This window comes from Dromaius novaehollandiae, chromosome W (genome assembly GCF_036370855.1).
Source record: "Dromaius novaehollandiae isolate bDroNov1 chromosome W, bDroNov1.hap1, whole genome shotgun sequence".
Classification (NCBI taxonomy): Eukaryota; Metazoa; Chordata; class Aves; order Casuariiformes; family Dromaiidae; genus Dromaius; species Dromaius novaehollandiae.
Genome location: NC_088130.1, coordinates 11,842,683 through 11,858,032, shown reverse-complemented (window position 1 = coordinate 11,858,032; position 15,350 = coordinate 11,842,683). Strand labels below are relative to the sequence as shown.

Sequence of the window (15,350 nt, the reverse complement as noted above, 5' to 3'; positions counted from 1 at the left end):
GGTACTTATTTTTTATTGAAACAACAATGATGATACTTTATATGTTTGCAGAAGACATTAATTTTAAAGAAAATTTCTATCAATTGTTTACAAAATAACTTAGCACGTTAAGGTCAGTTCAGGTGCAGATAGCTGTTAGTTATTTTTAATGCCCTGTCATTACTATTAAAATTTAAATTGGTGTTTATTATTATTTTTAAATACTGCACTGCAGAATTTCTAACATCCAGGGGCATGTTTTCGGTAGGATTGTTGAACTGGAACATTCAAACCCCCAAATGTATTCATATATCTGTTTCTACTGCTCATTTTTCATGATTAGTACAGTAGCATGAGTATGCATCTAAAGAAGTATAGACATACTCTCTGTGCAAAGAGGCTAATAATTCAAGGGCTGCTCCTGCAAAATTTACATGAAGTACAGTCCTAGCTTGCTGTGAAACGGTTTTCAGTGTGTGAGTGGGACGAATCATGTTATACTGTTGTTTGCAGACTGATCAGCCAAACACAACTAATGATGACAGCAAAAAATTACAGAGGGACTGTTATTGAAAGTCTTTTCTTATGCATAATTTTTTGAGAAATCATTTTTAACACATTTTTTAAAAATGTGGGAGACGGACTTTTTGACAAAAAGTTAAGATAGATTCCATTTTTCTCCTCCTTGGATCTGTGGTTTGATTACTCTGAATTCCCATTTCTTCTCTCTTGGTTGTATCAGTGGGTTGGTCTGAATTTCCCATAGGCATCAGTTTAGCCAAATGTAGGTACCTTACCTCTGGGTAATGTACTGAGTTTGGGGTAACACATAAGAAGAAAAAAATTGTAAAATTCTGCAAATAACCAACACTTCTGTGAAAATTCATCAGAAAAGGTTTTGACAGAATATTTTGACTAGGCTGGGAGCTAGAAGTGCGTCTATGTGAAATGTTTTGTATTGTGTATTCTACTTACCTAGACATATATATTACATTGTTGGTGTGTGTGTATATAAGAGAGAGGAGTTGTTTTTTTAGAGCAGTGTAGGATCAGACAGGAATGTGTACATGGCTCTGAAAGAGATGTCAGAATTGACAGGCAAGCCAAAAATGGCCATTGAAGAGGCAGAAGACGACAGCAAATAATAGAATACTGATGGAAAGAGTGATCTAATTGCAAGAGATTATGGGATCAAACCAAAACACAACCACTAAAAATAAAGCAGGAGCACAGCAAAAAGTGGTGAAGCAGCATGTTTTTAGTGTAATCCTCCATCCTACTCCCAAGAAACATGCGGAGGACCCTAGTTTCTGGCTCCTTTATCTGGTGAGATAATAAATGGATGAATATGCCTGAACTAATCTTTCCAATTCCCCTTTCTCTCATCTCATCAGATTTTTTCAGGGATGGAGGAGTAAGAAATAAAGATCTCCAGAGGGAGATGACCCAACAGTAGAATGAAAGAGAAGACAAATGGTTCATAAACCAGTTTGAGCCCAGTGAAGTTAGCAAGTTAAGTCCCACTACCTTTGGGAGGCTCTGGATCAGACCCAGCCAGCTCAGAAGAGCAACTAGAACATGAAGCCCAACCTGACAGGGGATTTTGATTTGACTGGAGTTCATAATGCGAGGAAGGAGAGCTGTAAGATATGAACAGAGCACTTCAAAAAGCCTAGCATTTAAAACAGCAAGAAAAGTTTATTATTTTGCATCTTTTTTATCAGTGTAGTAGCTAGGATCAATTAAAGGAAGAGAAAGAAGTTGAAATAGCTACAATTCCTGGCTGCTCAGACTGATCTCGTCTAGAGAATGTGGATTTCATAATACATTTAACTTGGCACCCTGGGATTTTTTTCTCTGCTTGAAATGTTTTTGTAATGAGAAGTTGCATTTTAGAGACATAACCTTATGTAAACACTAGCCAGGAGAATTTGATATTTAACTTATTGTGCTGGAGAGAAGAGTCTCTCCAGGTACTATACTTTTATTAAACTCGCAAAATGAAATTCATCCATATTTGAGACTTCAAGCCTGAATTGTGAACTGCAAAGTTTTGTGTCTTATATTGCTGTAGGTTCTGCTACACTCAGCACAAAATGCTCTAATGAAACCCCTCTGCGCATCTGGATGAAAAGAATCTTTGAATTGCTGGTTGTTTAAGGTTGACCTGGTAGATGTCCAACAGCTGTCTGTGTCATTTGTGGTACACAAATGCACTCTGTTTAGAAAAAAACAAACGAGCTCTCCAAATGGCCAAGCAATTAATTTGTGCACAGAAAGTGGTGCTGTGTGCTTTGTAATATTAACTTGTACACAGGAGTGGGCTTACCACTTACAGAAACTGGGCACATATTACACAACGAGTTGCAAACCAGTGAGGTATACGTGAGACTATTAGCTTAATTGTGAGGTGGGGGGATGTTCCACTGCTTTGAGGGACTGTCATATAAGACAAGGTGATGTAACTGGGGATAATCAAACACAAGTCTAGTCCTTTGGTGAACCTTTTTACCAGAACTAACGGCAGAGTGCTTCCAGGTAGCGAGTGCTGATAATTAATGCAGACCGTGCCAGTTGCATGAATCTGAATTTCATTCACCTTCATGAAATGTGTAAATATAAATCAGGTAAACCCCGATTCCCACTGAGATGTCAGTAGTATAGGTTGCTGATCATCTTCACTTTTCATACAAATGCCTATTTAAGAGTACTAGCACCATCAAAAATAAATCTTGATTCATTTTGGATGCTAATTAACTTTGGCATATTAATATCGAGGTGAGGTTACCTATTTTAAGTCCTTGTTTGAAATTATGAATATGCCTAACTAACTTGCCCAGCTACTCATATATTTAAAATACCTTGCTGAATTGACATTTGAGTGCTTAATGATAACAGTTTTATAAGGCTCTTCTTGTCTGTTTTTGCTTTTATGTAGTGTTGTGCATTTAGCATCTATAACAGACTAGATGGGTTGGACTGGATGACCTCCAGAGGTCCCTTTCCACCTCAGCTATTCTGTGATTCACTGATTTATAAGTGATTTTTTGTGAAACCACTATGCTGTGTCCCACAGTATGTAACGCTGCCAAACAATCCCAAGAGTCACCAGCCAATCCAAGAAGAAACATCTAAGAGAGCCCTAGTAAAAAGAAAGGTACTATGCATTACAAAGGGTTGCAAGGATACTGCTTCTTTTCCTCTTTCAACCCAGTATGCTGTCTTAATGCATACTCTGAGTCTTCATCTTTCTTGGTAAGGCGGACACCATAGATGCTGAGCAACAAGAAGCAGCTGAATAGAAGTTTGGTTTCTAAAGCTGTGTTCATCCCCCTTGTTCTCTGAATTTTTTGATGTCTGACTCTGAGCTCTGCTAGATCCTGTTTTTATTTCAGATCCTTCTCAGTGAGCTATCCTGTTTAGTTGTCTCTCTCTCTTCAAATGCCTTTTGGGGAGAAAGACCTATTAGGTGAGGGGAAAAAGAACAACTGTTAATCAAATCTTTTATATCATTTCCAAACAGGGACGAAGAGGCTTAGGCTCAGTTTTTGTTTGGGCATCTGGAAATGGTGGAAGGAGTCGAGACCATTGCTCCTGTGATGGCTACACCAATAGCATCTACACTATCTCCATAAGCAGCACAGCTGAAAGTGGGAAGAAACCCTGGTATCTGGAAGAATGTGCATCCACACTAGCTACGACATACAGCAGTGGGGAATCCTACGACAGGAAAATAGTATGTTTTTTTATTATTTTTACATAAATGGTTTTGTGTTTCGTATAGTGACTTTTGGGGGAAAGAGAGAGAGATAGCTTATTTATGCTGTTTAAATGGACCGGTAGAAAAAAATCACATTTGGACAAGTTTATTTAGCCCAAGTGTGTTACTAAGTTGTTGTCACCATACTGCTTCCAGTTCTGAAGGTAGTAATTTGAAGTCAACAGAGGTATCTCTGCATGTTGCAGCCGGATGCTAGATTTTTCTGCTAACCCAATTGCTGCAAGCTCTGAGTGATGCTTTCAAAGATCCTATTGCCGTTGCCACCAAAACAGGTTTGTTTCCTGACCAATACCATGCAACCTGTCAGAGGGCCTCAGGGCATATCCTCTTTTCTTTTGTTTTTTTAATCCAGATTTGATTAGTTTTCATATTTTACGTGCATGATTTTAGAAGCAATTTTCCTGATTACCTCCCTGGTATCTCAGGTTTATTTGGATCCAGCATCATTCCTCTTTTACATTCATTGACACTTGGTTATTATTCATATTGCTGCCTATTCCTGGTAGCTGACATATTGTAAGCAAGATTAAGTTCAGTGCTGATCTTCGCTCCACTGTTTCTGATCTCATACCTAAATAGGCTGCATCCATTTTCCATTATGTTCTCCTCTCGGCAGTAAAGCCAGGAGCTGTTTTTAAATCTGTTTAATAATCTATCAATACCACTAGTATTTTTATGTTATTGTATTTTTGCTTTTTCAAGTTGAGTGCGTTCAATATATTTTGCTACTACTCTTTTTAGCCTTTTAAACCCTTGTATTAGGATTAATAAGATTTTCTAAGCATAGTCTTCTTCCCATCTTATTTATTCTGGTATAGAACTTATAGATCTTTATTTCTTCCTAATCAGAAAATTTAGGTGGGTGCCCCCTGCCATGTTGTCTCTTTAAGCAGGGGGTTTATATTAGCTTCCCTCTGGTCCTTAGTAGATACCTCTCTTGCTGTCAGTGAGGAGTTAAAAATTCTTGCAGCTATTTTTGTAATACCGTCTGCCTTGTCTTTCAGGATTCTGGGATGCTGGCCATCCCTTCTTGGAACCTTCCTTATTTTCAGATGATCTAATTTTTGTTTTAAACTTGTTCTGAGGTACCTCTTCGTTCCAGTAATTTTTCTGTTCTTTACTTGCTTCTCTCCAAAGAAACCTTATCTCTGTTCCTGACATGTTTCCTTTCTCCCTGATAAATAATAATAAAGAAAAGAAATTACTCAGTTTCCTAGCACTCCTCACTTCTGTGGTTAAATTCCCTCTACTGTCCTTTAAAAGACCTTCACTAAGGTCTTCACTCTTTTTTGTGTTTAAGTCAGACTAATATAATTTAAGGTGAATAGAGACAATTGTGGTTCTCCAGTCTGACTTCTTGCATAACCCAGTCTATGGGTTATTCTTCCCTGAATCCTTCTTCAAGTCCAATGGTTGTGGTCAACTCAAAAATGATTTTTACAAACACATCCCATCTTGCTTTTGAAATTTCTAGTGACAGAAAACCCACTAAAATCTAGGGTAAGTTGTTCTAATTACCCATACCCATTGAAATGTTTCACTTACTTGCTGTCTGAGTTCTCCTGGCTTCAACTTCCAGGCATTTGATCTTGTCATAGATTTTGCACTAATTTGGCATGCTCTGTTTTCCAGCAGCCCATGTTATCCAACATTAAATATCTTATTAATTAATTAACTAATAATTAGTTTAAATGCTGTATCAATCGCTTTATACTAGATAAAAACCTGGCAAATGGGTGAAATTATTAGGGCAATGCTGCTTACCCTTTCAAAATATTGACACTGCTCGCTTTCTTTCAATCTTCTGGAACTTTGCCAGTGTTCCAAGACTTACTAAAATCAACAATACAGTATAAAATGTTCTCTTGTCAGCTCTTGTAAAAGTCTTTGATGCTTCCAAACTTGCTGATTTAAACATGCCTATCTTCAGTAGTGGCTGTAATAGTTATAAATAGGAAGATGATGTTATCATTGTATGCTCTGAAAACTTCATTTTGATTTTTTCCAAAAAGAGAATATTTAGTGAAATATCTATTTTCTATACAGTACTAGTAACTATTCTATTATTTCTGTACAAATAAAACAGTATTGTTTTGGGAGCTCTTGTGGTTTTGGTATATTTAAAAAATAAAATATCTTTATGTTTTATTCTGCTCTTGTTGTAGGCTTCAGCATTTGTCCCTTGTCTTTCCTTACCACCTTTATGCACCTTCTGTCCTCTAATTTTTATTCATTGCTACCCACTTCATCTTTTATCCATTCATATTTTTTTATTTATTACTTCTTTCACTTGTTGTTACTTGTTTTGTGGACCAGTATATCCTTCCTCAGTTTTTTCTTAAATCTAGTAAAATGATTTTATGTTTCTCAGTCCTCATTTATAGTTTTCTGCTTAGCTGATTTCATTTTTGTGCATTCCTCTGATTCCTGAATAGCCATAGTTTTCTTGATCCTTGTCTTCCATTCTTTTCAATTAGCATGGACTTTCTGCTTTTATAGTATTACCATTTCTGTAGGCAGCATTGCTTATTTTTGAAGCGTTTCTCCCTTTTGACTTATGCTAGCACCAAAAACACTTCGAGGTTTTCTCACCTTCATTGTTGTAGACTTTCTTATGAAAATGGAACCATAAGAATTAATTTTTTCAATATTTTTTTAGTTTACTGAAGTATAATACTCATCACTTAGAATTGATGACATTGTGCTCGTATTTGCAGTTTTATATTTTACTGTAAGGTTTTCGAAAGACATACTTTACAAATGAATGGTCAGTTGTTGTAGTCAGAATGAATGGACATTATCCCAGAATTAGGGAAGTAATGAAGAGATTTTACGTAAACATTATTGAAAAGGTGTAAAGATACGCTGCCTCAAAAGTGTTCTTAATTTGGAGTCTCCATTCAAGATCTAAGACTGGAGTATTACAGATAAGCAAAAATACCTTTTAATTGAAATCCATCGATTCTCTAGGTATTGATTACTCTTAATAATCAGATCCTCCATTCTTTTGGGAGTGATCCAGTTGCATATGGCAACTTTAGATTACACCAATAAAGTTTCTCATTATGCACACTGAATGGTAAAAGCATATGCATGCTGAACAGCCATAAAAAGTTACCCAAGTCTCTTGATCCTTCATTTACCAGAACTTAATTTACACCCTGACTACTGTTGGGCCAAACAACTTTGGTGATGGGCCTGCCAAATGGTTTCCTGATCACAAATGTGAGAGAGTCAGACCATAAATATGCCATCCACCACTCTTTCCTATGCTATGTTATCAATTGACTTCTGAAGCACATAATCTAGCTTAAGGTGTTTTCTGCTGGTACTTTGCATTTGAAGGCAGCCCGTTCGCCCTCCCGACACCTTCAGTGACAAAGCAGAGCAGTGGGCATCCAGTGCAGTGAACAGCTTTCTGTTTGCGTTGTATGCAAACTGGTTATCCCGTATGAGAACAACCCCGCGTTCCCATTATGCCAGAGTCCGGTGAGAAATGATGTGAAATTGTGGAACTGACCCTTTAAACTAAGAGTATTGAGCAGTTACAGGTATCAGCTGCAACTTTTCTAAGTCCTTCCAAGTCCAAGTCCTCTCTCCACGGAGAGAAGGGCGTTGCTCTCACCCATGGGTCTCTCTTTCTCATAGCGTGAGCAATCATTTTGAAAGCAATAACGATAACATCTTCATTCTCTTCTCCAAGTTGTCTACTAAAATTCACTCCTCCAAAAGACCTATCAAACCTCATTTCCTTTGGAAAGAAGTCTCAGCTGAAACATAAACTGAATGGAACACAGAACTGAAAATTTTGAGCACAAAGTTTTCCAACTGCTGTAAAATGCTAAAAGAGTCTAGAACAAAGAAGATGCATGCTCGTTTTCATTGCTGAATCATACATCCTTTTCACTGCATCATATCTCACCTCTTGTTTAGATTGCTACCCTTTTTGAGGTAGAAATTGTCTTCCTATCTTTCTGCAAAAGAATCCAGAGCTTGCAGTAAGTGTAAAGTGACAAGTAATGATAGAACTAAAGATTATTGTTAAATTTCAGTTCTCCAAATTCTTTTATGCATATTAACTTAAAAGCAATACACAGATTAGCTATGAAGAGCTCAAGTTCATGCCATTACATGAAAACAGTAACAGTATTTGATCAAGGCATATGATGGTTCAGTTTATGAAAGTGGGACTCTCATATTCAAAATAATAGAAAAAAATAAGGACTTCTGCAGTAAATCAGGAAAAGACATAGTGACCTGACGTGGGATTTGCAATCAAAATTAATGAACTCATTCTTGTTTATTCACATGTAACTGAGAACAAACTCTAATGTCATATGAGATTCTGCAACATAGTGGTACAGAAATGTAGATGTGATATTAAGGGACAGTGCATGGCTACTACTTTATAGTGCATGGATGCTACTTTATAGTGTCAGATTCTCCCATTCCTGCTTATTTTTCCTTTCCAGAGTGTATTATGAGTTGGATACCCAAACAGTCACCAAGTGAACATGTTAGGGACTCATTGTGTGGATTAGAAAGGGACAAGTAAAAATTCTTATTAAAATGTTTTGGCTTCAGTGTGGATTAATAAAAACACCCACACTTTTATAAGCACCCAGAGACTTTTTTTCCCCTTTTCATGTTACCACATGTTTTTATAATTGTTATAAATGCGGCTTGTAACATAATTTTAGGAGGTTTTCCAATTTTTGAGGTTTTTTCAGTCTTATGCGATCATAATTAGCTTAGTAAATAAGAGAATTATCTCATCTACACAACTCTTCCACATGGAACTTATTTTTAGTGACTTTAGACTAAAGTAAATGACAACAAATTCTGGTTTGTAACAATTTGAGCTAACAGTTACAGTGAAACACACACTGATGTTAGCATCTTGCGTGAGTCCTGCTGTCTACGGCCCAAGGAACGTACTGATCATGCACTTAGCTTGATGCTGCACCAAATTGTATTGCAGTAAATGTTTGTCCATTATGGACTGAGTTTCCAACATTTGGCTGCATTATATACATCCAAAGCATACATTTTTCAGAGGCAGTTGCATGTATGCCTTTTACATAGACAATTAGAGACAAGAACTTGTACTATTTCTAGGTCTTTTCAAGTGCATCTGCAAAGCGCAGGCACAGGTATAGAAACTCACCCTCTGGGACAAAGGCGAGTGAAGGCTAGGTAAAGACTGTAAAAATATACTTCTTTGTGGAGGTCATCTTTCAGAACAGAGTGAGTGCAGAAGTAATAGCCAGACATACATTTGCCAATGTATTTTTCCTATTCTTCTCTTCTCTGCTATTTTGAATGCTGGACAACCCTGGAAGATAGTTTCCCCACTTGGGCCTATGCAGCTTTGCATTATTACTTAGAATAAGCATCTTAGAATATGTTCAATACAGCCTATGTTACCAACATAGTTATTTATCTGGGCCTTGAATGTGCCAAAGATGTTGCACGAATGCATCGCAATTCTTTTGAATTCCTTTTTAAAATAATTATTTCTGAAAGCATTAGTGAATTTACAGGTGAAAATCCCTCACAGATAAAATTTGTAAACCTATTGTACGTGACTCATCTTCTAAAAGCCCCATCTGTACTTACTATTTCTTTACTCCATAAAACAGTCGTGTCATCTGCTGTATTTCTTTCTCTTTTAAGATATATTTCTGTCTTGCTGGCCAGCTTTTGCTTTAAACAGAACTTGAAACAAATATCCACAAATAAAACATTTCTTCTCAGTTCTTAACACACAAACAAATACTCTGGTCCTGTTCAGAAACTCTTGCAGAGTATCGAGGTACAATATGGCACCTTCAACTTTGAGTAGGTAAAGATACACCAAGGATGTGGGAAGGGAGCAGATGGTTTTTGTTAAACCCTTGTCATTTTAGGGACATAGGTTGCTAGAAACCAGCATATCCTGAGGAATTACAGCAGCAGGTAAAAAATGGTTCAATCAGTTCAGAAGGCCAAAGTCATGAAATATGAAATATCAGTGAATAAGAGGCTTAGGACAGGAAGAGTGAGCATGTTCTCTGCTAAGGAAAATCCTATTTTTGACCTCAGTCATTAACTTCTCAATAGATGAAACTATGAGAAGATTGATGGTACAACCTTAATAATAACTGTTCAGGAATGGCATCTCCTTAAATCTTCAGAGCAAATTGCTTATACAAAACTATTACAGTGTGTTTCTACCATTTTTCTTTAATAAATCTGTGCATTTTCTGAAAGCTGCCTGACTTCCACATATGGCAAGGATTACAGTGCATTTTGGTGATTGCTGTAACTTTTATCTGACTTTCATCAGTGTCCTAGGCTGTTAATCTCATATTGATTAAACTACACCAGCACCAGAAATATTGTCATTGCCTTCAGTCAAGTCTGGTTGATTCAGAAGAGGTAGAAGTAGATATAACTCAGGGCCCTAGAAATACTACATGGACTGATCGTGGGTAATCCGATCGGCATTTTCATAGATCAGCAGTTGTTACAGTATTTGAAGGATATAAATGTGTTGTACCCAACAAAAGATTGAGAAATTGCTGCTCCTCTCCACACTGTTGAGGGGAATGACAGCTTACAGACAGCAATGACAGCTTCACGGGGCTGTCAAGTGTCACGTCCTTTTGTTGTGATTAATGATATTGCCCTCATGCGGTTCAGGAATTTGGAGCATCATTTTTCTTCTCAAAACTTGCTCGCCTGTTGGTGGTCTTGTTCTCTTTTTTTCGTGAGCTATAGACACAAGGCATCTCTGACAATGAATCCACAGTGCCGAAAAGCACGCCTTGGATCTTTGAGGTAATTTACACCTAAGCATCTCACCTCCTGTCAGTAACTTCCCTTTGAAATAGCTCAAATGGGATTTCCACTTAGGAAGCTTTCTTTACACATTTTCTGCTGAAATATTTGCTGTGCAAAAGAGAGCCATAAGGGGCTGTAGTCCAGACTGCTGCCACAATGTCTGCTTGGGACACGAGACCCCTTTGCAGAATAAAGAGATGTCATGCTTTTATTATGCTTGATATCTGTAGGTACAGGGCAATAAAAACTGAAGCGTGTTTTTCTTCCAGAGGATGAGAAACACAGATAGCACGATACAGTGTTGTCTCATGGCATGCACAAGGCCGTCCCTTAATGCGAAGCAGTTATGGGGCACTGCTCCCTGCCTGAACTCCTGCAGGCACCAATATCCTTCAGTCCTCTTTGGAAAGTGGACAAGAAGCACCACTTCTTGGCAGGGGATGAGTTCCTTGGCCGGGAATGGGACAAGCATGGACCAGTCCCTCTTTCTTCCCTCCCTTTTTCCTGGTCTCCTTTCCACTCCCCACCATTTGCTTTGACCATTGTTTCTCCAGAGGAGAGACCTGATGCTTTCATGTCGCTATTTGTGTGAGTATCGTCCTGTAAGCCTTGGCCGTTTTCATCTCGCCTCTAAAACCACTCTTGCATCTGCACACATAGGCAGTGCAGTCATAGGGTGGTTCCTGCTGCTGTTTCGTCTCTTGACATTTTCAGGGAATGTATGGAGTGTGCATGCAGATGGGTTTTCCATTAATATTCCTGGTCTAAATTCAGGAACAACTGATAGGAGGGGAGGCAAGAGATAAAGAAATGATATGAGCATTTTATGTATAGAATCACCTTTTAGTTGGTAAAAGATGAAAAAAAAAAGAATGCATATACCTATAGGAAAGATATTAAATAATAGGGCAAAACAGGTTCTTTCTAGACTTCAGTATCCTTGAGTCTGGCCTTTGCTCAGTCCAGTAATTTAAGTGTATGACATTATAAATGCCTTAACCCTTATTTTTCAACTTCTAGAACCTTCTGTGTTGTTTCACTTAGTCATGACTTGCTTTCAACAGTCACTTCATAGGTCCTGTGAACTTCTTTTATAGAAGTCCTTTGTGTTAGCCTGCACGTGTTTACATGTCATTAAAACTTTCAGCAGCCTTATACCAAATATGTAATACATATACTACTGAATATTATAAATGTATATGTATAAAACCTGTATGTCCTATTTGCAACTGTTTGTAATGTGCTCAGATGGTATGTGGCTATTTTTTAAGATCATACTGTGAGAAGCTTCCAGTTTTGAAGCTAGACAGATATTTTTACACATCTTGTACTTTTTTGTGTGCTTTGGTTCCCACTCCCCTGTGACCCACTCCTTCCCCCATCTTTGTGCAGGTGTCTGTGTGGCAAGTGAAGTATCGCACTAGTGAGTTAGATTAAATGGAAACATCTGCATGGATTTCACCTGAGCATCTGTTAGGTGGTCGTGACTTCTTGTCTCCACTGCCTTGCTCTTGCTAGGAACCACTTCTCCAGAAAGAAAAGTTTAGAGTAGAATCACTTTAGATTAATCTTGCCTGAAAGAAGCAGCTTCAGAGTGAATACATTTTTGTGTGTGATTTATTGCCTTACAGAAAATATCTACTTAAAATTCTTTATGAGGTAGGAACATCCTAATGCTAAGTACAGGACTGTGTCTTTTTAGCTGGTATTGCATTATTATGGCTTTATGGAGCCACTAAGATCATATATTAAAATATGTAGTAGCATATAATTAAACAATATATAACAATGTAAAGCTGCAAATAGCTAATTGGCTGGAGATCTCTAAGCCAAATTTGTGATTACATCAGGATTTTCAGATGAATTGTTGCTTAATTTCATGTGAATTATTGCATAAGGAAGGAAGGAAGGGACTGTGGGTCAAATACAGCAATTAACATGAGCATAACTGTATTCTGTTCTATCATGTACTTCCATGGTGATTTCAGGCAACCCTATTAACCCATCCGTACTTCTGGTTTACAGTCTTAAAAATGGGCATAACCAATCTGTGTGACGGGAACACTGTGAGGTTTAATTCATTCCAATTTGTAAAGCACTTTGAGATTCTTGGATGGGAAGTGCTCTATAAATGCAAAGTAATAGAAGAGCAGAGTTCTAACCATTCTGTTACAAAACCCTGTGCATGTTTTTTGAGTTTACATGTCTTTTGTTGGTCATGCCATGAAAAAAACTGAGACTAACTTATGTTTTCAGTGCAATACAGAGAACACTTCTCCAAGTTCACAAATGTCTTCAAGCTCTGAGTACAAAATGAACATCTAAAATCATGTACTCAGAAGGCTTTTTTTCCTTCTTTGTGATCAAAGAAGAAAATACCCTCTGCTTACATGCAACTCATTCAAGCAAATGAAACCTGTTCTGATTTCTGAAGCTGTGTTCTAAATTTCACACATTCAATTTCTTCCAGATCACCACAGACCTGAGGCAGCGTTGCACAGACAGCCATACGGGAACCTCAGCCTCTGCACCTATGGCTGCAGGCATCATTGCACTGGCACTGGAAGCAAAGTAAGATCTGAGCTATACTCTGGAAAAAAAAAATTAATCATACAGATGGATTTTTCGTGCTTATCTGGCACCTTTTATCCAGGGATCTCAAAGTGCTTTAGACACTCTGTGTATTAGAAATTCACAGTACCCTGCTAATGTCAGGAAAGATCAGTGCGCTCACCTTACATGCAGGAAAGCTGACACCATGGTGATGAAGGCAGAGTACTCAGAGTACTGAAATGACTTGAAATGGTGGTGAGCACAGGTAGTTTCCACTGAATGGCTTAAAGTATCCTCACAGTGGCTTAAGGTACCCTCAGAGTGCTGCCCAGGATCTGCTGTACTCTGCAGGCTACTGTAGGTCGCTTCTTGCATCCATCAGGGTCCTTTCTGCAGCATCCATTCTTGAATGTAAAAAAAACTACTGGGACATCGCTAGGCTAGTATGAACACAAAGTAATACAATATGAAAAATAAAAATTCACAACTTCTGTGTGTTGGAATGAGAAGTCTCTCTCTTCTAATGGGTTAAGTTCCACAGCTTTAAAAACCATAGATAAATGTAGCTCCTTAGTCCTTTTACCATTAGCTCAGAAAATTTCTATTTTATAAGCATTTTGTCAACTGCAGGATTTTTCTCTTTGTGTCTAATATGTATCAATAACATATTTATGGAACAGCAGAAATATTGGAGATTTATCAAGTAATTTGTGTTTCAGAACCTTTTGCATTACTGTATGCTGTGTTGGATGATACATGCAGGTCTAAGGTGTAGCGCTCCACCCCAAATCCTGCTTGAATTCCAATGTTTCTAAATGCTAAGAGATCATTTCTGATAAATTCTGAGGACAATCAGTTTCCTTTGAGGGCACTCAGTTCCTTTGAAGAAAGCAAAAATTTTGTGCACAATAGTCATTTCAAATTGTATGTCATTCATAGCTTCAGGTTTATGTTTCCATTTTTAATGTCGCTTTTTTGAAGAAACCATGGGCCGATATTCAACACAGAATATTTTTTTGCTGCTGAGTTACAGTCATGAAAATAAGATATTGTAATTGAAAAGCTGATATAATCTTAAGTAGTGGAGCACTTGTATCATTATAATTAGATTTTCTTAATGCAATGGTTAGAAACAAAACTATTTGAAAAGTTAATGTAATGCTATTATTTCAAAAAACATTCTTTTCTCAATCTCAGTTGTAAAATAATTAAGTTCATCCTAAACAATCTGCTTATACAGATAAAATTGCATGCGCCAAAACTTCATTCTGCTGAAAGTTTTTATAATTACTTTTTAATGAATTGACATTGTTTGTAATTTGCAGCTTGTATCTTTATATGCCATTTTGTGAGCATTTTCTAACAAATCATTGTTATAGGTGAATGTTTCAAAGAATTATTGCACACAATACCTACAGCCAAACTACTGCTGACTGTAATGTCTTAACACACACTGAGAAGCTTACACTTTACACAGCCTTTGTTCTAGGTGTACTTTGGTGAGTGTATTATTGGGAAATCAGGATACTGCCTGTGGATTCTTTTTTTTTTTTTCCTCCAAATTATTAGTTGCTATGATAACAGATATCTTATGAACAAAGAAAAGAATGTATTGAAGCTTCACATGTAGTGATGGAGACAAAATGTGCCAGTATGTGTATATATATCCTAGTCACTTTTTGTGTTTGAAGTGCTCTGTTCCATGGTACTAACAAGAGATTCAGGGTGAAAATGCATCAATTTTGCCTTTTTTTCAGATTCTATTTAATTTCAGTAAATGGAGGGTTCTCACTTATTTCCAAAACTGTCTTAGGCTATCTATCTGAATAGATACAAATGATATTAATGATACCATAAATGTGCTTCTCATGCATTTCACCATCTCATTTGCATTCCATTCACTAACTTTCCTTGCCTATAAGTACCTACAACTAACCTTCTGAATAAAGCCACCATCAGGAAATTCAAAAAAAAAAAAAAAGAAAAAATTAACGAAACATTTAGGGGGAGAAATATTTCCAGTTTTCCCCTGATTTGGGATTTTTCTTCTGTAAATTAGCCTGGCTTCATACTTATGGTAGTGGGAACATTTGGTCTGGTTAAGTGATAGATTATGGAATAAGGTCTTTAGTATTGCAAGGAGATCATTTCATAATCTATTTAATCTTAATGTCATGGATTTGTTTGTATAAAATCTATTTAGTTGATTTTA

General features: G+C 37.2%; 1 protein-coding gene across 1 annotated transcript in view; it reads left to right on the top strand.

Annotated features, from left to right (window-relative positions):
• LOC112983247 (proprotein convertase subtilisin/kexin type 5) overlaps positions 1–15,350 on the top strand; it is a 245,032-nt gene that overhangs the window by 113,600 nt on the left and 116,082 nt on the right. Inside the window, exons 8-9 of the mRNA XM_064500309.1 lie at positions 3,503–3,715; positions 13,056–13,156. Coding sequence (XP_064356379.1) covers positions 3,503–3,715; positions 13,056–13,156 — 314 coding nt within the window. The remainder of the gene's footprint in view (positions 1–3,502; positions 3,716–13,055; positions 13,157–15,350) is intronic.